Below are 24,056 nucleotides of genomic sequence, written 5' to 3'. Positions count from 1 at the left end.
AGCTAGGTATGAATAGGTGTATTCCCACTTCACAAGTTAAAGACAGTTGTGCTCAGGATAATTTCAGCTTTTTAACATCTCAGTCATGCAAGAAATGCTCCACTGAAGTCCTTGTGGACTGCAATCTAACATGAAGTTACATAAAGTTAAACTTGCATGTAAATTCTAAAAAAAATACAGGAATTTGATTATTTTCCTCTTTTTTATATATTTATGTACTTTTTATATGTTCAGTGGCATGTGATCTCTTTTTTATTATTATTATGATAAGCTCTGCCTCCTTGAAAAGAAAGGGGAGGATCCCTCTGAGGGTTTTATGGCAGCATCACCAATAGCTTTAGTACCTTCTGAAGGCTTGTCTTAAGGAAAACTGAGTAGCAGAGTGCGAGCACTGAGCTAGTTCAAATGCCATGGCTTTTGCTTTGCAAAACTTGCTCAGACCATGTGTATTCATTACAGACCCATTTAGACCACCTGCAAAATGTGGGCAGTTGCCCTCATGCCTGCACTCAGGTGTTTGGTGTATGCCAGCTGCAGGAAGTTAGCTCTTCTCCAGATTATTTGCAAATAGCATTTGATGGTACAGTGTCAGAAACATCAGGTCGAAAAAACCACACAGCACCACTGCTTCTTCAGCGGGCCTGGCTGCCAGTAAAAGAGCAGATGCTTCCTCGTTAAACAGTTTGCTGCCAGAACATGTTCAGACGAGACAAAATGCTCCAGCTGGTCTAACCAGTCTTGCTCTTCACCATGCAATGACACTCCAGATCGCCCAATTCGTTCCGCTCCCGGAGACTAGAGCAGCAGCAGGGAGAGCAGAGTGTTCAGCGGAGGAGGACAGGGCTGCACTTCTGGGATGGGGATGAGGTTGTGCCGCAAGCCGCTGGGCTTCTCCACGCCCCAGCCTTTGGCCGCCTTCTTCAGCGGAGGCCACGAAGGCGCCGGGCAGCCTGGGCCGGCGCTCGGCGGCTCAGGGCCCGGGCACAGCCCCGCCGCTCCTGCCGGGCGGAGGGAGCGCGGCCGCCGCTCTCCCGGAGCAGAACTACATTTCCCAGCTCTCTTCCCGGCCGGCACCGCCCCTTTCCCGCTGGGCTGGGCGCACGCCCGGAGCCGCGCGGCGGCGGCGGCACTACAGCCCAGGGCCCCTGCGCGCCCTCGGGCACGACCGCCCGGGCAGTCCCGGCCCCGCTGCGCGCCCGCCGGCGGCGGCCGTGCCCGCGCCCGCCATGGCTGACAGCGCAGAGCCCGCGGCTCCCGACGCCGCTCCCGCCGCGGCTCCGGACGCGGGTCCCGTCGCGGCCCCTCCGGGCTCACCGGTGCGGGAGCGGCGGGCGGGCGGCTCCCCCGGCGCGGGCGCGGCCATGCCGCGGCTGCCGCTGGGCGGCCAGGGCGGGGCGGCGGGAATGTCGCTGCCGCGGCTGGAGAAGCCGATCAAGCAGGCCTTCTACAACACCGGGGCGCTGCTGTTTGCGGGGCTGTGTTGCGGCGCCGCCGTCCTCGTGTACTTCATCCTGGAGGCGTTTCTGCGGCCGCTGCTCTGGGCCGTGCTCTGCGGAACCTTCCTGCACCCCTTCAAGACCTCGCTGACGACGCTGGGGCGGCGCTGGCTGGGCCGCCTGCACCGCTCCCGCACCCCGGTGCTGCTGGCCGCCCTCCTCCTGCCCATCTGCTTCGCCAACTACGGCGTGGAGGCGCTGGGCGAGCAGGTGCTGCGGCGGCGGCGGCTCCTGCTGCTGCTGGGCGCCGGCGGCCCGCTGCTCTACGGGCTCTACTGCCTGGGCAGCTCCCTGGGCGTGCAGGTGCTGCTGGCACAGGCCGCCCGCATCATCTGCCAGGGGCTCGACTACTTCAGCAGCCAGTGGGTGAGTGAGGGAGCGAGTGTCGCTGTTCCGCGGCCGTGCGTCAGGCGCGCCCGGTTCTGGCGATGCTGTTAAGTCAGAGGTGATTCAGGCGGGTTCTTGGGTAAACATCGAGGCTTGTTGAGTTCTCAGGTGTGTGTTAAAAGTGTTGCGAAATAGCAGCGCAGCCCCACCAGTGACCCGGGATGGGGGAAGGCACCTTAAGGCTTGTTTCTGAGTGTACTGTGTAGGGTTTTCTTTTTCTTCGTAGCGTATCAAACAGTGTAAACGCAGTTTGAACGTTAAAAAGTAAAGCTGTTTAACTCACAAATGTTACTGCTGGTAACAAATCCTTGGAGACTGCTTTTCCCTGGGTTCTGTTCAGTGGGTAGCATAGTTAGAACTTCTGGCAGAACTCTTTTACACTTCGTTAGTTATAACTGAAAATACAAAAAATACTACGTATAAGAAGCAAATGGGTATGTGAAAGATCAGATCAGTATGTTGTTCTTCTGTTAAATACTGATGTACAGCTGGCATGCTCAGATTTCCTAGTGTCAGACTTGTCAAAAGCTGCTCTATTTTTTAAACAAAGTATGCCCTTTCGCTAGGTAACAGTGCTCCTGAATGGACTGACAAGAGACTGTTTTGACAGACTGCCTCTAATGTGCATAGAATGGACAGGAGAATCTGTTTAGCCTCTTGAAAGTAAACACTGGAGGAAAAGATTTTCTTGACTTTATTTGGTCCTGGAAGATGCCAGAGGACATGTGTTTCTGGTCTGTTTTTGTTCTCCGAAGTATAATTAGGACTGAGTAGACAGAGATAGATTCTCTCTTTATGAAGAGGCAAGATACAACCATGTTTACTTTCAGCTGAGCAGTAACAGAACTAAAGCATGGCCTGGTACTAGTGGGAGGCTTTCACTTGTTGCCACACAATTTGCTTGGTAAGCTTAAGATTTTTTTAAAAAACTTTGCACTGACCTCTTTGTCTTATTTTTAACAAATCTCTAATATTGCTGCACTAACTGACCTGGCTAAGTCCAGGCTTTTATTAAAAGTTTCTTAATTAAGCCGTACTTAATGCTGTGTAAATATAAGGGTACTGAAGCAAACCACACTTATTGAAGCTTTTAACTGTGGCTGTAATGCACCGCTGGATGTGTGTGCCTCCTCAGTGCTGCCTTGTTTAGCAGTCTCTGATCATTCTGGTTGGCACTGGTGTTTCTGATTTAACACTTGTGTTCATTGAACTGCAGTAGGATTTTAACTAACAAAACATAGTAAGCTTCCAGAACTTTTCAGACCTGAGTTACTTGGGAAAATTTTGGTTTTGTGTGAAGGTAATTGATCACAGAGTTCCTTAAGCAAACCTGTTGCTTTCTAAGCAAGCTGTCTGTGTCTCTTTCTAGGGCCTTACAGGAGAAAAAAATTTTGGGCTTTCCTTTGTAAATAACTGCAGCTCGATCTGGCATCATCTGTACACTTTGCAGTGTTTTCTTAGTCCGTTTTTTTTTTTTTTTAATTTTTCAGTACTTGATGTGCATTATCTCAGAGCTGTAGCAGGATAATTTAATTTTATCCATGCTGCTGAGGAGCCCTGAGCTGGATCAGTTAATAGTATCGGTTTTAACTTCAGTTAAGCACTTGAAAAGCCCTTTAATTGCCATGTTATATTGCAGGACTCTATTTGCATGCATATGTTCTGCTTGTTAGCTGCACAGGAATTTGGGATGAGTGTTCTTCTCTGGGCTCTGAATCCTCCATGGTTCTTTCTGTGTGCACAATTGTCTTCTCCCTTTCTGATTCCCTGAGAAGTGAGTGGATACCTATCATTAGAGTTATGGGGCTTTGCTTTGTTATTCTCTAACTAAAGGTATTTTTATGGTATCTACTAGGCCATGATACTGAAACAGAAATTCTCTTAAGTTTTAGAAAAAAAGTTCTTCAAATGCAGTAATTGCATGTGACAATGACATGGTAAGGTGTATCTCGGCACCAAATATGTTAAAGAGCCTTCCTGTCCTGCTGTCCTCAAATCTGGCAAAGCCATTCATGGCATTGATGAGTCAAAATTCAGAAGTGCCTGTGTTCCCATCCATGGCTCTTAAGTCACACCTGCAGTTCAGGAATTTGGGTATCTCCATGACTGGATTGTTTGATAGCTGATTGCAAAACACCGCATTTGAACAAGTTCAAGATCTTAGGCTAGTCTACAAGCATTGTGCTCCCACAGTTTCCTTTCCCTTCAGAATTTATAATCTTCAAAGAAGCTTGCTCAAAAAATGCAGTTGGCTGCTGGGCCTTAAATTGGAGGCTGGTTAAAAATTCCAGATGAGTTCCTTGTTCTGACTCCAGCCTTCTTTTGGTTATTTGCAGAATTCTTATGTGGAGGGCCCTGCACAAACAGCAGTTTCATATAATAGGGAAGGGGAATGTTTTTCTCTATAGTTTTTTTCTTGGAAAGGATGGGAATCTGTCTCATAGTGGACTGAATGTAGTCCTACATGCTTTTGGGCTGCAGCAATTTCGCTAGTTTTGCAGGAGAATTTCCACAAATTCTTTTGATTTGTGGAAAGATTTTAAACTACTTTAGGCTGATGTTTTATACTTAAGTTAATATATATCCAATTCCAGCTATTCTTTATATTTTCGTCTTTTTTTTTTTTTTAGAAGAATTTACATGTATTTATTTGGGAAAGATCCCAGCAGATGTAAAGAATTGTACAGCTGCTCTGTGTTGGCTCTGAGGTTCATGTTGGTAAATTAAATTTGATGTAATCATAATGAGCAGAATTCTCTGTAGTGAACTTGATTATAGGGCTGTCAAAATCTTTCTCTCTGGCCGCTCTTTTTTCCTTGCTTTGTCACAGGTTATTGAAGGTTCACAGCAGTGTAGTCACGCGTGTGTGTCAGTGTATTTTTATATCTCTGACTGTATGAGGTACAACTTATGTTGTTCGGGGTTTCCATGCAGTTAGAGCACTTAATCAGTCTTATCCTCACCATGCTGCTGGGCAGATCTGGAAACAAGATTGCCCACCATTGCCGTGACTGCTGTATTGGAATATTGTCAGGGTACATGCTGCCTCTTTTGGCTGGTGTACTGTCTGCTCCCCATCAGGGATTCTGTGCAAGACATCCACCAGGGAAACTTCCATTTGTGTTGCACTAAAGGTCACTCCCACAGCAGTCCTTACAGACTGAAATTCTCCAAGCATTCTTCATGCTCTGAGGTGTTTGGCTTCCACAGTCCTATTGAATATCACCTGTAGGGGCAAAAAAGCATCTGTGTTTTGTTGAGTTCACCTGATGGGCCAATTTCTCTTCTATTAAAGAAAAGGGCACACTTCTGATTTTTAATGTGCCTACAATTTCTATTTCTTTGAGGGCTTAGCATAGGTGGGCTTTTTTTTTCCCTTCCCTTTCTTATTACAGCAGGCTTGCAGGTTTTTAAAACTTGCCCACCTTAAAAACCCAAACCCAAAACAAACGCCTGAACAAACTCATAAGTATTCTTCTGTTGTTTATTATACTTTATTATTATGGTATCCTGGCCTGTAAATGATACAGCCAAGTACTGACTGTAAACACATCTTACCAAAACCACAGATTTTGGTATGTTTTCACAACTTTGTGTGGTAGAGATAAACTGTGTAGAGGCCACACGTGGTCTGTTTAAAAACGAGATGGTTAGAGGCAGGGAAAGTCTGGGATGTTGATAGTGTTTTCTACTGTTGTTTTTCCCTTCCACACCCGCCCTCAGTTTTGGAAGAGCCTGCAGTGAGACACCTTTCTTGGAGAAGTCAAGGAGCTTGTTCCGATTTATATGCAGGAAGTACAGCCTCAAAACTGGCAGTAACCTAAAGCCTAATGATATATGCTACATAATATTAGCTATTTACTGGTATTTATATGTACTGGTTGAACACAATGATGTTTCTTTTTCCAGCACCTCTGAAAGGAATGATCATTGTGGAACTGTCCAGCAAAATTTTAACTGTACTCTATATAATAAAAGAAGAAAGTCAAGAAATGGTGTATGTTGAGGAGCCATCTCTTGCAAAGTGTTACCATGAAGCATGTCAGAGGAGTGGTGCTCTGTCTGCAGGGAAAGAATTTGATGTGCTCTGGGAAACCTCTTTTTGCAAGAGAATCTTAATACATTTGATTTCTGAATAGCATTTTTCTTACTAGTTTCTCATAAGTAGCTTTTGTATTAAGACAGGAAAAGTGAACTAAAGGAGAAGTATTCTCAACATCCATTGCTTCAGTCTTCTGGATATCTTAGATTTTATGTTTTTTTCTTAAATTCAGTGTAGGAAATGTTGCAGGACACATTGAAAATAATTTTCAGCCTATGTGTGGCAGAGTTGATTTTGATGGTCAGTTCCCCCCTGCCCTGGGGGTCTAGTTATAAGTTCATACTTTCATCCCTTCAAAAGAGGATGATCTCACTAAACACCATGTTTCTGTTTCATGTGGTTTAATAGTCTGGTTTTTTTTAATGCCAGAAATACCAGCATGCATATATGTCACGTTTGGGGGTTTTAGAAGAAACAAAATGGGCGCACAGTTCTCCTTTGGACTTGGGACAAGGAATAACTTACTTGTGTCCACTTAGAACCTGCTTTCGGGAAATGAAGGCTTCCTAAGTGAAGGCAGGAGGTGCTTGTCTTTGCTCTGATGTGAAAAATAGTCTTACATGTGTGATTAGTTGGAGTTTGGGTGTTTTCTACTGTTTGATAAAGGCTGTCTCCTTACTAAAGGACAGGCATTTACACACTTACTCTGCACATTATGGGATGTTTGTTCTTGTGTACTAATGAAACTGCGCTAAAGCTACAGTAAATTAACTTGGTTCTGAAAACTGGAGTCAAAATGACACCTTCATAATTTGTCACCTGCCTCCTTATTATCCTTTATGTTGTTTAGAAAATCATTTTCAAATGAAGAGGCAGATAAAGAAAACACCTTTTTTAAAGGCAAACACAGTTTGGCTTTTAGCAATGCATTTAATGCCTTGTGTCGTTTCATTTTTCAAGTCCAACACTCTTCTATTCAGCTTTTGTGGTAGGTTCCTTTTCCTTTATCAGCCTGTGCCACCACTGAGGAGGGAGATGTAGAAATAGTGAACTGGTGTCATAAGATGACCTCTTTAAACCATCTTCTCTCTGCAACACTGTTTTAGAAGTTTGCAAAAGTGCTGTGTTAATGCTTGGTAAACCTTTTAAATGATTTTTGATTTTGAGAAAAACGAATTAAAAACTCCATTTCTGAATGAAAATTTTCTTTTCAAATATTAAAGGGACCTGATGCGGTAGTTTGGCTTTTTTTTTTTTTTTTTTCTTTTTTTTTTTTTTTTTCAGAAAACTGAGACTGGAAAATAGAAAGCAATTTGAATTAGATCTGTAGGTCCATAAAACATTTTTAAATGTAAAGCTCAGTTAAAACCCCCTAAACAAACCAAAACTTAAACCAAACTCTTAAAAACCTTGCTGTATAATTTCCAAATGGAAAGAGCAGCCGAGGAATAAACATCATTTTGGAATGGCCAGGGGAGAGGGTAGAGCTACAATAAGAGAAGGAAGGAGTACAGACTCTCAGTTTTCTAGGTGCTGATTTGTTAAAAACTGAAAAATTTTGGCAGGCTGGCAGGGCATATATCAGAAGAATTAACTGTTGTTTGATCTTCTCAATCTTCACTGTTGTGTTTACTTGTGGCGTGGTTCATAGAATCATGGAATATCCTGGGTTGGAAGGGACCCAGAAGGAGCACTGAAGTCCCACTCCTGGCCCTGCACAGGACCACCCCAAGAGTCATACCATGTGCCTCTCACCCTGGAGTCAGGGACAGATGAATGAGTGACACAGAGACTCTAGGTCTCCAGAAGGCTAATAAAAATTTTATTAGGAAGCTCATTCTTTCTATACACGGTTCTGAGCAGGTGAACCTGATTGGTCATGTAATCAAAACACTGTCACCATGGGCTGATTTAGAAACCACCCTTTGGTAAACATCTAATGAGAAACAGCTATTCAAAGCACCAGGTGCAGAGCCTTAAGTAAGAATTGTTTTTCCTGAGCTTCTCACAACTTTTCCCAGAACAATTCTTGGGAAAATTAATCTGGCTTTCTCTCTCTGACCAGGCTGTTGCAACCACATGTGCCTGAGAAGGAAAGGGAAATGTATTTGCTGCTGGATGTTGAGGTGTTGGGGCGGCGTTCCAAGGAAGACTGAACTATTCCAACAGCTTTGCAGTGGGAAGCTCTTCTTGCTTATTGCACTTCTGACATATGCTTCTGTTGCCCTATTGTTGGTGCCTGCCATGCTTCTGTGAGCTTATTTTGCTATAACTGAATTACAGGTAGTTTTTTATGAGGTTAGGGATCTTGAGCTGGCTGGATGATTGTTGAAGCTGTTGTGCAGAAGAGGTGGGACTGCCCAGCTGGCACTAAGAGATAATGAATTGCCACTTTTGGTAGCAGTGAGTTATGCGCTCATCTGCAAAATCTTCCCGGTAGAGGTTAACTTGTTGATAGGAAAAAGGGGAGGGAACTGTGTAAATAAAGAGTTTTACTCTACAACATAAATCAGTATAAAACTTGTCAAAAGTTGAGTAGTAAGATTTGTTCTTGAAAAATGAGGTCAAAGCTGAAAGAGTGGCTCCATTTTTCAAATCCTTCAATTTCTTCAACAGGAAGGAGAAACAAACTTTCAGTAATGTTGGTGATAGTTCATGCTGATAAATACTCGACTTTCCACCACAGAAATTTCCAAGAAAAATCACTGAAGCAGATGCTTGAGTTTAACATAAAAGTTGCATCTTTCTATGGTGTAATTTTGTCTCTAGTTGGATTTAATTTAAGGAGATCTAAAGCCCTTCATAGTTGCCTTAGACATCTCTAAATCTGCCTCTTAAATTTACCACTTTAACACAGAAATGGATGCTAAAACCCAAGAAGTTACTCTGCAGTCTTAGCACTATTTATTAAGGAAAGTGGTTTTACATGTCTGAAGGCAAAGCAATGCTTACATCAGTTTGTAAGAGATGCTACAAAACGCAGAGGAGATGTGAAAAATGAGGTCTTGGCTGTCTGTTAAGATAGGCAAGGGAAGGAAGAAGGGCAGCTTGCAGGATTAAACTATCCCAAAGTTGCAATATGTGGAAGTTGTGCATGCCTGTTAATAATAATTGTGATTGAGGAGTGATTTAAAAATCTCAGACTACGTGGTGAAAGTTAGGCATCTGCAACTGATTTCAGCTTGATAAATAGTTGATGATAGGTAACACATTCTGCAAAATCTGAAGTGTATGTATTAGTTACCTGCTCAGCTGTATAGTCTTACCACTTAAATTTATAGGCATTTTGTCTTAGCATGGAACCTTATCAATTACAGTTTCAGTGCAATAATTGCAGTAGCTTCATTTTAGTGAAAGTAGGCAGTCTTTCATTCTTTGTTTCAATTATGTCAGTTCTTGAGAATGGCATATAATAGCAGAGAGGCTATTAATATTCTCCATGCTTTTCAAGCCAAAACTTTTGGAGTCCATCCAGAAAAACAGTGGGAAGGATTATGTAACACACTTTTAAAGGGTTAAGGAAAAAAAAAAAGTATGCTGTTGCCAAGTCATTATGGGATGAAGTCCTAGTCCATGTCAATTTAAGTTAATTTGCCTTGTCAGTTGCTTTCAGCTATGAGCTGTTGGAAGTAGGCTACCCTAGTTCCTGTGCACTGGTTCTTGCAGTCTAGGGATGTGCTTGGCCATAACATTTACCAATAAAGAGCTGATTATTCCATGGTGTCACTGAAATTAAACTTCTTGCCCCAGTCAGCTGACTACACAGTTCTTTTTACAGAGCTTCAGGAAGGTTTTTGTTTGATCTCTGAAAAAGGGTGACTGCTTTATTTAAAAGTAAGCAATTTCTCTCTATTCAGTATAAATAAAGACTTCAACTTAGATCATTTGCTAAGCTTTTAGAAATGATAACTGATTAATTATTTTAACTTCGAACACACACAAAAACAAATTAAATACCTAAGCCCTATAATGTTAAGCTACATGCGTGGATAAAACCAGTGCAGTGTGTTTTGCTTTGTTGGCTGTTAAACATAGGCTTATACCCTGATAGCCTCCTACTTGTTTTTAAACAGAAAGTTTAAATTTCTGAAGGTACCGAGTCTCCTCTTTGTAATTTATCATTAAATTTAAAAGCTAAAGAGAAAATCTGCTTGGAACAGGAACATTCATTGTACAAAGATGCTGTATGGCTGATGTTACGGGGTAGGATAATGTCTTTGTGATGAGTTATTTCTTGCAATTAGAGCTGTGCTGTGAAGGGCCTTACAAGTGAATTTAAATTTCAACCTATTAAAGGCGTGCTACTGTGCATTCCTAATGAGAATTTTTGTTTGTTTGTGACTTTAGTCTTGATGTCCATGGATTGTATTAGTTTTTGATATTTATTTTGAGTCTGCATTTGGCCATAAGCATTATGGAACTCGGTTGATGCAAAACTAGAAATAAGTGAAAAGTTGGAGTGATCTGCCTAGATGAGAAGCATTAGTGTGCAAAGGGCAGGTATTTTTTCACATATCTTAAGTGATTTTAAATTAACTTCAGAGGGAATAATCTCATATACAAGATATCAGGGACATCACTCACTGCTTGTCTGCTCAATTCAGTATAGCTGAGATTTCCTCTCCACCAATTATATATGTGGCAGTAGTCACACAAACCTGCTTTTCACAAAGACTATTGTGTTTTCAGCATGAGTTGTGTACTGGAGAGTAGAGGTGAAAACCTCTCTGGTGTGTTCTTCCTAATTACTTGTTCTGTGTCTCTGCCTGTGCATTCTTCCTTCTTACAGTGATGTCTGATTCAGCAAATGCTCTTAATAGAAATTCTGTTTAAACTTCATTGGAATTTATGGGTTTATGAGTGTAAAATTGAAGGTGTAATTAACTGGTGATGCATAGGGAATGTTCGTTGAATTTGAGCCAGAAATATCTTTAGTTATTTATTTTAAGAATGAAACATTGGATTTTAATTTTGACAGGTTTTTGTACTTCTTTTATTTCACATCCTCTCCTGAGTAACAGTTTTTCACCTCCTGTTACCTCTTCCTGCTTCCTTCTTCTTTCTTTTTAGCTCAAGTACATCATCTCAAGATTCTTAACTCCAAATCTATGTTGTGATTTGTCTCATGACTAGAGTAGTAGAAGGTGTTAGAAGCAGCAAACCCAAGTTGTCATTGATGTCTTCCTGTCCTTGGTTTTTCTTTAGTAAAAAAACCCAAAAAAATTACATGTCCTATAAAGGCATCTGTTTTGTGAACCGGCTGGTTGTGCTTCCTAATAGCTTCTTTGGCATAAGCTCCCTTTTGTCTCATTGGACTGAAAACACAGGAGCTGGCAAAAACTGCTCCATGCTGGAATGAGGGCAGCATGCTGTGCTGGCCAGCTCTGTCTCCCCGTGGCCACATAGGTGCTGCTGATGAACTCATATAATTAATTGAAATGTGGACTTCTTAAAGACTTACAAGCTGACTTCAGTTCTCTGTGACAGTTATGGGTGTGTGCATGAGTGTACACACATACATGAGTACAGTAGAGCTCTCTTTGATGTATGTGTACATGCCTATTTGTATCTTTTTCTTAAAGATATGGACACTGGTAGTTGGTTACCTGCTGATGGTTTCATTCAAGTGGAATGTAAGCACTGAACGTTACTTAAAAGCAGTCTCTGTTCCTGTCTGGATTATGCTGCTCTTTCACTTAGGTGAGTAACAATAAATTATTATGATAACTGAGGTTTCTGTAAACAAAGCTCCTCGCTTACTCTTCTGCTCAGTATGTAAATAGAGTCTTAGCTGAAATGCAAACTGTTTTGTCTGCTCAGTAATTCTGGCTGCATGTGTCCAGAAGGGAGCATTAGAGTAGGGAATGGGAAGGCATCAAGATGCTGAGCAACGTCTTCCACTCCTCCTCCTTTGTACTTCCCGTGGTTTCCCCTTATTTGGTTCACAGACAATGTGAACTTCTTGACAGTGAGGAAAGGCTGGGGTCATATGAGGCTGGCTTTAGACATTCATTTGTGATATTTTATTGAAAGCCTGCCATTAACCAAGGCTGAAGCTGCAAAATGTGTTTAATAGTAGTAACAGAAGCAAAAAAAAAAATCTATCGGTAGTCAACAAGCATATCAGGATGATACCAGCAGCATAAAATACATTTGGCAGTAATCCCTATAATCTGTTAATACAACTCTAAGATTATAGTAATCTTTTAGACTTATGTTATGCATTTCATATAATAGATGTTCTCATATCAGTTTATGGTGGAAGAATCATGCAGTTAATAGAAGACTACCATGATAGAAGGTTTCACAGTGTACCTCTTGATTTACTTTACTTTAGCAGCAGGTTTCAGGGGTTGTTCTGACCATATGTGGATGCTTCCCTGAGGTTTAAGCTGTATGTAGTGACTTTGCATTTGCTTAGATTTTGGCAGTCTTGTATTTACTGGGAGTACAGGCTGAATAGGCAAAATCCAAGAAAAATCCCATTCTCTGGAGATCTAACATAAATACACATTTCTGGGGGAAACATGACTTTTTTCTGTTATGGAAAAGTTTTAATTTTGTGTGTATTTTCACGTGATTTTGAATGTTGCTTTCAAAATTGTTCTCTATATCAACATAATATCACTGAAGTTAGGAACAGTAACAACTTAGTTTGTTTATTGAAAAACTTGTTCATGTTTGTTTTCTATTCTTCCTTTTCTTTATTGCAGAAGGCCTTTTGTTTTATGACTTCTTTGTTTTTTGGTTGATTTGCTGTCTTTCTTGGCTTTGCTAAATGTAGGTTTTATTAATGGTGTAATTTTTCTCGTAAAAAAAAAAAATCCCAACACTGTATCTTTCAGCTTCTGTGGCAGGTTCCTGGAGAATTCCTGTATTTCTGGTTATAGTTGTTCTGATGACAGTAGGCATGTTGCATGAACAGCAGAATGGAAAGGAGTCTTCTGGTAAGGAAAAGTCTACTGTTTCTTTTACTGTTGGAGGCAAAAATTCACTTCAGTCCAATGAAATAATCTGGACTGTATCCTGGTAAATTCAATAGCATATGGATTGCAAGAGTTTACTATAGGATGTTTATTGTGTTTCAAAGTGGTTTACTTATGCTGAAGTGAATCTTGGATTTGTTACAGAAAATGATTGTCATGGACTGCTGTTTCTTTTCCATGGTAAAGTAGTGACTCATTATTGGACAAATCCTTTGAGTTTATGGATTTCAATATGTAATTTCAGGCATGAAGGTAGCCCAGGATGTTTGAAATCAGAGGCCAATTTTGAAAAAAATCAGCAATATGGGTTTAGTAGCTCCTGTAATACTGTGAGAGAAACCAAGACAACTCCATCTAGCAAGTTTCCAATGTCCAGTCCATTTGTTTTTAAAATATTTTTTAAAAATATGTTTTGTGTTTAGATTTTGAGAAGAATAGTTTTTTTTTTCTTCCTGTTGCAAGTCAGTTTCGAAAAAAGCAAAGGCATCGTAAATTCCCGATGAAGGAAACCTTTTTCCTGTCTGGCTGTTTTAGTTGGTTAGTAAAGTTGATTAACTGGTACAAAAAATTTTTCATAATCAGACTGTCAGCAACTGTGAATGTCTTGTTTGGTACCAGTTCATTATCAAGAAAAGCACTAAGCTAATAACTGGTTTTGAGTTTTGGCTGCAGGTGCATTGTAATACTAAAATTAATAGCACTCATTCCTGTTTGATCATATTGACTACATATAATACATACTAAACACTAACAGTATCCGTCGATATATTTTCTGCTGCCTGACAGCTCCAGTGTATATCTAACACAAAATAAAACTTAAGGCTTAAGCTTTTTGTTACTTACATGCATGTATGTATTTTACAGGGGCAGAGCTTCCTGGTCAGATGATTTCCATTGCTGCTTCAACAATTGCCATGGCAATTTCAATGACAGAAGATGAGTCCAATAATGAACATTCCTCCCAACCCTCAGGTGACTGAATACTCTGTAAGAAACATTTGAATTTGCTCTAAAGGCATGAAAATGGATGGAATTCAGATTCAAAATAGTCCATAGCCTCTTCATTCTGTCCAAAATATGAATCAGGTTTATCTGTTTTTAAAAAATGTGGAGAAGCTGCTAGTATAAAAGCTGTCTAGCAAAGGATAGTTTATGTGGCTGTTAAAGACCTGACTAGAAGGATTTATTACTGTTTTGTGGGGGTTTTTTTAGAATGAAAGTGTGATTTTTTTCCTGTTCTTCATTGTTAATTATTTTAATTTTTCTAGCCTTTTGATTTGTTGGGAGTTAAATGTTATATAGCTGGATTTCTAGACGAGGGTACAGACTGGAGGAATTTTTGTGTACATTGCAGTGAGAAAAAAATGCACCACTTACAATATGGCATGCTCAAAGTCCTTTGTATAGTGAGTTTACTTGACTTTGTAGCTTAAGTCACATGATACTTTCACTCAGTATAAGACAATTGGCTTATGAGTTCAGACACTAAAAGTGTTTAGATACCCATCAATGATTTTAAACTTGACCATTTTTTTTTGGGTAGGTTTTGATGAAATGTGATAGTAGAAAATTAAGCTATTACTGAGATTTCTGGAAATTGAAAAGTTTCATCCATTTCCTGCAAACCGAACCAAACAGATCATTCAACTTGACAGAATGTGAACTTCCAAAACTTAATTTTTAAATGGAAAATTTCTATGACTATCATTAATATAAACATGATTATATTGGAATTATGTCCTGAAATTTAGAATCAGAGTATTGTGGTGACAGTTCTTTCTGTGCCCAGTCTTGATTTTGGAACTGAGAAAATTTTTTTAAAATTAATATTGAAATCTGGAAAAGTAACAGATGCCCGCAAATGGGCTATGTAAGTGATTCTTTCATTGCTATTTTTTAATTTACCAGTTCTTATTTTTCACTTCTTTAAGACAGTTTTCTTTCTGTTTTCAAGAAGAGATAACTACAGCATTTTTTCAAAGGTATCTTTTATATTTTTTTGACTTCTCTTTAAAAAGCTAACCAGATGAGGGTTTTTTGTCTTGTGAATTCTCTTGTTTTCCTTCACAGAACAAAAAAAAAAAATCCCATGGAGTTTTCTTTTAACTCCTAACAGCAGTTAAAATAATTTTCCAACAATCTGGTAAAAATTAGTGTTCTGTGATATCTTAATCATAATTTTGGCCATCTTTGGTTTGGATCTTTTGTGAATGATGATGAAGCATTTTTCTTCTACAGAAAAGTTTTACATACAAGCTTAAGAACTTACTAATTTTTTTTGTTTTCCTGACACTTTATTAAATCCATTACAGAACAACCAGGCTTAAAATTGTTTATTAAAAGACCGTGAGGGTGGTATAAGCTTTGTTGATTTTATATTTTTTTCTAAACACTCATGTTTTTCTGTATTTTATTACTGAAACTGGTATTTATTACTGGGGACAAGGAGTTTAATGGTACCAGTTTATGTGGTTTAAGTGGTGCTTGCTGGTCTTAGAGTTTCCAGTGTATACAGCAAAGAAGTCTGCAATTTCTGAAGCAGATGCCACTACAGTACTTTGTAGGGAAGATTCTATTGTCTTGTTGGCTTCAAATATGATAGATACTAAAATCCATAAAGGAAGTAATGATTCTCAGGTTCCCTTTTGCCCTCCCTTCTTTGTTTTCTTAGAAAAAAAGCATGAGAAATATTTTTCATGTGAAATCACGGAAAGATGTGGTCCTTCATAAAGGAGTACCTTCATCCTAATGTTTCAGGACTTCTTATTGAATAGTAATAAAATCACTGTTTTCCTAACTTATGCCCTGCATACAGATACAGACACCTGCCTTTCTGTTTATGTTACTGTTTCATTGTCTTCTCCCTGAGGAGGAGAATAATTCAAAATTCTGTGACAGCAAGAAATTGATGTGACAGAGAACATACTGTGTAATGAAAAGAGCAAGTCTTAATAAGACAGCCTGGAAATTTTGCTTTTTTTTTTTCTTGTTCAAAGAAGTACCATTCATTCTGATTTTGCTAGAATTTTTTCCTGAGTATTGTGCTAGCTATTTAGACTGTCATGCTCTCATTAGTTGGAAGATAGGTGTTTTTCAGGTTTCATCTCTCCAAATATCATGAAGCACTCTAAATGGGATTTTACAGAAACTGAAGTTACTCAAAATCACTGTACTGACAGTTCTGTTTTTCTGTTTGTGTTGACAAGGCACTCACACCTTGGTTTGCAGAGCATGTCTTGCCAGCAGAAGGTGACTTTTTTCATTTGCAGTTTTGATTTTTTTCTGGGTGGATCAGCTTTGTTAACTGGTTTATGAGAGTCATCTAAATGACAGTTCTGATGCAGGCCTGGGTTTGTCATGAGGAGAATACTGGGTCATTGGGAGTGACAATTTAATTTTGCTAAAAGTGCTGGAGAACTGCATCCTGAAAAAGCTTTCTTGCCTTGGGATCCCCTAGAAGTTTTTCCCTTTTTTTTCCCTCTGTCTTTCTTTCCCTCTATCTTTCTTTTCCTTTTTTACTCCCTTGTCTCTTGCCCCTCTGTTCTGTGTTCTGTGTATAGTCTGCTTACAGGGAAACTGTCAGAAATAAGGCTGTTAAGTTGTAACTGCTTTTAACATTACTGTTGCTGTTTTTTAATTAAATAATTCCTCATTGCAAAAAATATATCAGTCAAATTTTTCATTACTAAAAGAATGAATGTTCTTTTTTATTTCCTAAAGGTGAAATCTAATAAGGAGGTGACTCTAATAAGGAGGTTTTGGGCAAAAAATATTGTATACCTTTAATCTTAGGCATAGACTTCAGCTAATTATTCTGGTTTTGCTTTGAGTTCTTCCTTTTGTTTGATTAATATTTGAGTTTCTGCTTGTTGTATTATTACTTCTTATGTTGATTTAATTTTGGAGCAGAACAGTAAGAAGTGTTGAATAAATTGAAGGGGAAAATTATTTATTATGGGTATACTTCTTTCAAATTTTGTTCCTTTAGTGCATCCATTTGTTTCTGTTTGTACTCTTCTGCTTTATTACATATAGAGTGAGAAGTACAGGGGAAACATTGACCCTCTTCTGTATGACAAAAATACTTTGTCTTTTTAGGAAAATTTCTGTTTACAGGTAACTTTTTCTCTCCCCTTATGAAAAGTTGTTTGTAGTTGTATAGTAGGGCTGGCCATCATCGCATGGAGATATGCACTGATTTGCCAAGAACCTCCCCACCTGAAGCTTCTGTTGTGCTTAGCTGCTTGCAGAATTCCTTCTTTCAGGTTGCATGCCTTAGTTTCTTCATGAATATTCTGAAGTTCCACCAAATACATGACCAGCAACCATCTGATGTTTCTGTCATCATCTCAGTATCAATCCCAGCTGGGTGAATCGATGGATTTGGATTGTTGTCTTGGTGTGGTGGGAATGTGTTCATAAGCTGTAAAAGTAGTTCCACTTGTCTGTAGAGCACCAGTGCAGATTTCTGCAACAAAAGTGTTCATCCGCTGTGTGAGGATGCAGTTTGTTACTTACTCTTACTGTATGACTAATGAGTCTTGCCTTTTTGAACATTTTAGCTGCCATGCTTTAGGCTGGGAATGGTTTTGACGACACACTGCAGCTAAAAACGTGTGTGTAGAACAGGAGTTGTTTGTGCATGTAGTATGCTGTAGTACAGTTTTTATGCAGTTTTTCTTCATGGGAGAAGATGTGTCTGTGGCACAAGTCCAGTGAAAGAGTTGTGTTCATCGTTTACCAGCTGTGTGGTATGTACCAGCATATTAAATTGCCTTTTATGTTTCAGCACGGAGTAACTTTTCAGGTTTTTCTGTGTGTGCATTCCTGCACTATGGCTGCCAACTTTCCTCAAGTAGTGATTTGTCGGAGGTGTGTGCATTTGGACAACAGCACAGAGCCTCAGTAAAAGCTAATACTGGTGTTCTCAGGGAGAGATTTTACATGGACTGGCTGAAGATGTATTTGGTGTCATCCAGCATCTGAAAGATCAAATAAATAAATAAATTGGCATGTTCTGCATCCAAAAAATTGAATTTGAACATAATATTTTTGCATGAAAAGACTATTGTTTATGTATAGGGTCTTTAACACATCAGTTTACATTTTTTAATTTAATTTCTTGTTTGCTAACTTATGAGTGAGAGACTGACAAAATTTGTTATCCACTAACTGGTGGTTGATGTTACTAATATTTGTTACACAGAGCAAGGAATTTAGGATGACAGTGTGAGTGCTCCTATGTTTGTGTTGTGAGTGATCCGGAGAAGTAGTGAGACAGTTGTAAAATAAAAGCTTTCTCTTCAATGCATACTCTATATTTTTTGTTCTGTTTAAATGAGTTTTGAGCAAATCTAAGATTCTATTTTCAGTACTTGAAGTAAAGGGAAGTGAAAGATTTATATTAAGACTTCAGATTTTTTCCTAGAAGTTAATATATTTTATGTTTTTCATGGTCTTATGGTTCTTTGATACAATATATTTGGCTTGTGATTTAGCTGCAGTGACAGGAACCCTCTTAGAGGCTGTAGCAACTTTTCATCTCTCCTCCTGTGAGCACTGCTTGGCATGGTGATGCAGGATGTGGGAGAGTTTACACAGCCTTGTTCTAGCTTTTCAAAAGGCAGATCAGTGCCAAGGCTGTCTCAGTCTTTTAGAGAAATTAAAAGAAAAAAAACCAACCCAAAACAGCAGAAACACAGCCTTCTGCTGCTGTCCCTTCCTTCACCCCCACCTTCTAAAAAAAAGAGAGAATTTGGGAATAGGGAACATAGTCTATTTTGTGGTGAATATTAATGTGATAATTTCCATTTCTTTATTTTCTTGTGTTTGTTTTAGGATCAACAGCAGAAAGTGATCAGCCTCCACCTCCACGAGCTTCATCATCTTTCAGCACCTCCTCTTCATCATCTGGGAACAGACAAAGAGCTGAGATTGGATCTTTACTTAGAAAAAAGAAAACTAGTGATATTTACTTTGTTACTCTTGTGTGGGCCATTGTCATTGTTCAGATCTGGCTAAATTTTTGGATTGTGCAGCTACTGCCAGTGCCATTTGCAGGTAATAATCCAATTACTAGAAATGTTTGGTGTCATGTTAAATAAAACAGGAGGAAAGACTTGTAGGCTTGTATGAGTTTTAAATAAAAGCTTTTTAATTACTTGTTAAGACAAGATGAACTGTAGCTTCAAAAAGGAGGGTTGATACCCAGTCTATTACCATGTAGTGGACAGCTCTGTTAAATTGCTTTGTCTATTGACTATTGTAGTTACCTTAAGTAATGTAGTGTCATACCTCACATAGTAAGAATACTTCTGGTTTAGACCAGTTAGTATTTCTTTCTCCTGATGTCAGTTCTTTCATATTTTTGCACTTAAAAATGAAGAATATTTTAGTTGTTATTCAGCAGTGAAGTAGAGCTCATGTTAACTTTTAATTTCTGTAAAAAATGGGTTGCTAGGCACTGAGGACGAGTCACAAGATAAATTTAGTTCCAGTTTTAGGTCTGAGGTTAATTAGCTTTGTTGCTTCACACCTATATGCATCTCTTCTCCTATATATCTGGCAAGAGTTGGAGTAGTTATGATAGTTATCAAAAGATAGTATTTTAGAACTGGATGCCACTTTTTCTTCTTTTGGGGGAGTGAAAAGGGAAGATGGGAATTCTAGGAGTATATGTGAGCTGCTATGAATTGGAAGGCATTTTTCCCCATCTCTGTACTGTAAACAAAGTGAGTTTCCTAGTTTGAAAACTTGGATTTTCTGTAAACTTTAGTTGAAATGCTAGGTTTTAGCATTTTAAAATGGATTTAACACTTGAGTGTAGCTGTTTTCTTTTTTTACAAAGTGTGGTGAGTTGGCTCCAGATAGTGGCCATATACCCTCCAAACCAGTCAGTGTTTTAATGCGGGCTTATCCATGAGCTGCATTCCCTTTAGGGCAGTATGGGCTCAGGATTTTCCTTATCCCTAGGCCACCTTCAAGAGGTGTACCTGCTCCAGCATGGACCCTCTGAGTGGTGTGTCTGCTCCTCTGCAGAACATTTCTGCTTCCCTGGCCTTTTCATCACCTCTCTTCATCCCTCTGTTCCTTTTTCCTCTCTAGTCACTTTTTCTGTGTTCCTTCCTCTTCTCCCTGCCCAGGGTTTCTGCCCTTCCTTAGATAAATTTCCACTGAAGCCTGATGAGCTCAGCTTTGCCCAGTGATGGATCTGTTGTGGAGCCACTTAGAACTGTGTCTGGGACGAGGCAACCCCGGGTCTTTTCTCAGGTGACCACCCCAGAGGCCACCCTGCTACCAAAGCCTTGAGATCTGTGCACAGTACCCAAAGCTACTGTGAACCACCTGGAACTTGTGACTTGGGGTCACACTTAGAGATTTGAAGGGCTATGAACTCCGAGGCATGGAGAAAGGAACAGCTGCACCTTTGGCTGTGGCACTATAGCAGCAGCTAAAGGGTAATGTGATGGCAAGACATATAAATAGCTGAATGCAGGGTAAGAGCAGAGAGGGGTTTGACCTTTGTTTCATTCCAGTAGAGTTACTTCGAGAAGAAACTTTCCAGTTTTGGTGTCTGGTCTGGTCTCTTTTCAGTTTGGGTGTCATGGGAGATGGCAATCATGAGTGAAAAAGCAATTAGAAAATAAACTTTAGACTTATTAGAAGCAGAGTTAACTTGACTAGTTTACTGAAAAGTCAAGGAATAACTCAACCACTGTTCAGAAACACCTACATCTGAGGAAAAAGGGGAGCAGCAGTTCTGTGGCTAGACATAAGTGAATGGTTTAAGCTTGAGCCACACAAGTTTAGATTGAAGTGCATATCTAAATGAGGCAGATGAATACTGCTCCTGACATTCATTAGGTCTAAAATAACTACCCAAACAATAAACTCAAGCCAAAAGAGAAATTGCTTGTGGGAATATGTGTGACTTGTTGCCTTAGCAGTGACACTGGGCCATGACGTGCTTTTTCGTGGCATATAACTGAATCATCAGAAAGATATTACACATAGGCAGTGTAATGATGAACAGAGCCAAACTTAGAACAGTGGATTACATTAAAGGTCAGAAGGTGAGTGATGGTAATTTGCATGGCTAAAAGAGAGGGAATAGTAAAAATACTAGGAAAACAGGAAGGCTAATAAAGCAAGTTCCCTTGCAATGGTTCAGGTTTAAAGAGACTAATAATAACTTGAGGCACTTGTGAGACCTTAAAGAGAATGCTTCTAGTATGTAAAAAAACCCAGAAACCTTCCCAAGACCTTAAATAGGAAGGTGTTAATTTCACCCGAGTTCCTTACATTGGTAAAGAAGACTCATAGAAAGTAGAATTTAGATTATTAGAAACATCTTGGTGCCATTAACATTTTTCCTTAAATGCATTTATACTTCAGTAGGAATAAAATGGTCTTTTAAAATTGCTTAGTGTAGAGGGTGGGAAAATGTTACCATAATTACACCATAAAGGTGGAAGAATTGCTATGAATTGAAAAGCTAAGTAGTGAACCACATTGTGGAACACTTGCAGCATTTTATTGAGGGATGTGAGCCTGGAAATCCTGATATTGTCTCTTTTTAAGATCTTTCATTTGCTTCCTTGCTTGTTCTGCTGTATCTTTTTTTTTTAATTGTTTTCAGGTAATTTTCTGCTTCCTGCAGATGTTTGGAACTTGTTATTATGCAGACTTTTTCTTGCTTTGCTCAGTGCTTTCTAATAACAGTTAAAAATAACAGTTTCTTTAGCTTTTCCTCTCTTGTCTCTTTTTAACTTAATATGATTACAGCTGTTTGATTGTCTGTAGCACTTCCTTTGCCATGAGTGTACATTCATTTATTTTAGAAGATACTGTGTAAACACTTACTCTTAAATAACAGTGGAAGATTAGAACCCCATTTGAAAATCTTGTTTGCCTTGTAAAATGCAAGCCTGCCTGGCTTTGCTGAGCAACAGTTTGTGTTCTGACCATGAGCTGCATTTCATCATACAAAACTTCAGCCTTTAAGTTCAGTCCTGACGCTCGCACTGTGTTTTCTCCTTTTTTGTATCTTTGCTACTCATTTTATCAGAGAAATTATTGGATTCTTCTTTTTCTTCAAGAGAATAAATCTCAGATTTGCCACATGGTGGTGCCAGAGTGTAAGTGAACTAAATGTCAGCAAATCACTGTGCTGGCTCTCCAAAAGGAGAACATAAACTATTACACGTGTGGCTTGCAGAGAATAAGCTCTTGTGGAACTTGGATAAATGCCCTGTAGGCAGTAAAAGTTAACCTTTTTGGCTGTGTATGCCATTTTACACGTCTCCAAGTCGAAACATGATGTGAATTTTTGATGATGAAGTGATGTACTGCCAACTGTTGTGGAGCTCATGTATGGCATGGAGAATAGTCACAATAAAAAAAGATTTATTAAAAGTAAAGTTACTTGTAGTGATAGAAAGTTCAGTATCCTGTATTGCCAAGATAAAATGCTAATCACAAATAGCTTTTTTTTAACATTTAAAAGCAAAATTTTACCAATAATATTTCAAAAGAAGATTTAAATGGATGCTTCTTTACTGTAAAATTCTGCATGATGTGGTGTCAGTTCTTGAAGAAAATATACACTTTAACAACTTAGAAGGCCTTAAGCTTAAGAATTTAGGCTGAAGATTTTCTTCTATGTGTAAAGTGCTGTTAAGTTCTGATTGTGGTACTTTATATGGAGCCATTTGGCATGGTATGTGTGTGTGTGGATATGGAAGAAATCCATTGTACTGGAATCATGGAGTGGCAGTTTTTTATCCCAGGCCTTCATCAAGTCTGAGCTGCATTTTTGGGTCGTGTGCTGTCACTTTTCTTGTGCTGTCATCTAAGTTTCATGTGAATAAGCACAGTTGCAAAGATAGTGAGGAGATTAGTACTAAAAACACTGGCAAATTCCAGAAGTTTTTAATGGGAAATAAAACGCAAGGGTCTCTTCCTTTCTTTTTCATTGGTCTTCCAGAATAGAATAAATAAGTAGTCTTGTAGTGTTCCTCTGAAATCTCTGATACAAAATTTCCTTCTTGTGGTTACAGTTTGGGCACTTAAAAAATTCGTGGTTCATTTTGGAGTCTTGAACTTCATGGCAAACCACTGCAGAAGTTGGTGGCAACTGGTTGAAAATTTTGTGAAGGAGCGTCAGGAAGCTCTTGCTCCACGGCCCATCAGAGGACTTGGAAGTGTTATGCTAAAGCTTGACAGTAAGGTATTTCTACTTACTTCCTTAAGCAACTTGAAAGTTTGTTTTATTCTCTGTTTCACCATATTCTGAGATGCTTTAAATCTAAAATAAATGTCTGTCACTAATGGATATGTCTTTCATGTAAAACTGTATCTGTTTGATGGTGTATTTTAAATTATGTCTCTTCTATCACTATTCACACTTAAGTGCACATTTAAATTTGCTAAATGGTTGCATGCAGACCTTTACAGAAGTCACTTTTAAAATGTTGAATCACCTTTGTAAGGTTCCTTATCTGAGTAAGGCAAAGTTCTCTTAATCTTACCTGGTTACAAAGATTTTGAATTTAAACCTAATGAGCTTTAGTCTGAAGGATAAGATGTTCCTACTTCTTATGTGAAAATTTAATTAAAAAGCAGACCATTGTGTTTGGGTATTAGGGCCCAAGTTATTTCAAACATATTTGTCTGTAGTGTGTGGAGGCCAAGTTGTTGCACGCAGTAGTATGGTGCTACAGAAATTAGTCTTTCCTCTGTAAGTGAAGAAATATGTGGGATAAAGTATTTGGGAAACGCCATAGAATAGGGCTTCTGTGTTCCCTTCACTTCTTCTCCATGCAAAATATGCCTACATTTGCATTGCAAATTGCATAGTTGGAAAGCTCCAGAAAATTTATAAAGTTTCTTTCATTAAGAATTTTAAGTTTTCACATAAACTGATAAATGGATTATTTTGTTTGTAATAGCTGCATAAAAATGTGCTTTCTGTAATTGTGTTGTTGAAGTATTCTCTGCTCTGGAAAAAGCCTTTATCTTAGGACTTCTGTAACTGAAGAGCTGAACTCTGTAAGTATATTTGTCAGAGCATCTGCAGCTTGGCAGATTGGTCTTGTAGTTTATGGTTCTGAATTCCTACAGGAGAGGGAGGAGCTTAAGCCTGGA

At 39.2% G+C, this 24,056-nt stretch overlaps 1 protein-coding gene across 2 annotated transcripts in view; it reads left to right on the top strand.

Moving 5' to 3' along the window:
- Positions 1–1,109: 1,109 nt before the first annotated feature.
- Positions 1,110–24,056, top strand: part of TMEM245 (transmembrane protein 245) — a 77,331-nt gene continuing 54,384 nt past the window's right edge. Inside the window, exons 1-6 of one of the 2 annotated variants that reach the window (XM_064429968.1) lie at positions 1,110–1,862; positions 11,508–11,625; positions 12,771–12,872; positions 13,776–13,883; positions 18,750–18,971; positions 22,970–23,139. In XM_064429968.1, coding sequence (XP_064286038.1) covers positions 1,227–1,862; positions 11,508–11,625; positions 12,771–12,872; positions 13,776–13,883; positions 18,750–18,971; positions 22,970–23,139 — 1,356 coding nt within the window. In that variant the 5' untranslated portion in view covers positions 1,110–1,226. The remainder of the gene's footprint in view (positions 1,863–11,507; positions 11,626–12,770; positions 12,873–13,775; positions 13,884–18,749; positions 18,972–22,969; positions 23,140–24,056) is intronic. The other variant, XM_064429959.1, reaches the window with a different exon arrangement.

Source organism: Passer domesticus, chromosome 1 (genome assembly GCF_036417665.1).
Source record: "Passer domesticus isolate bPasDom1 chromosome 1, bPasDom1.hap1, whole genome shotgun sequence".
NCBI lineage: Eukaryota > Metazoa > Chordata > Aves > Passeriformes > Passeridae > Passer > Passer domesticus.
Note: the sequence above shows the minus strand (reverse complement) of the source record. Positions and strands in the feature narration are given on the sequence as shown.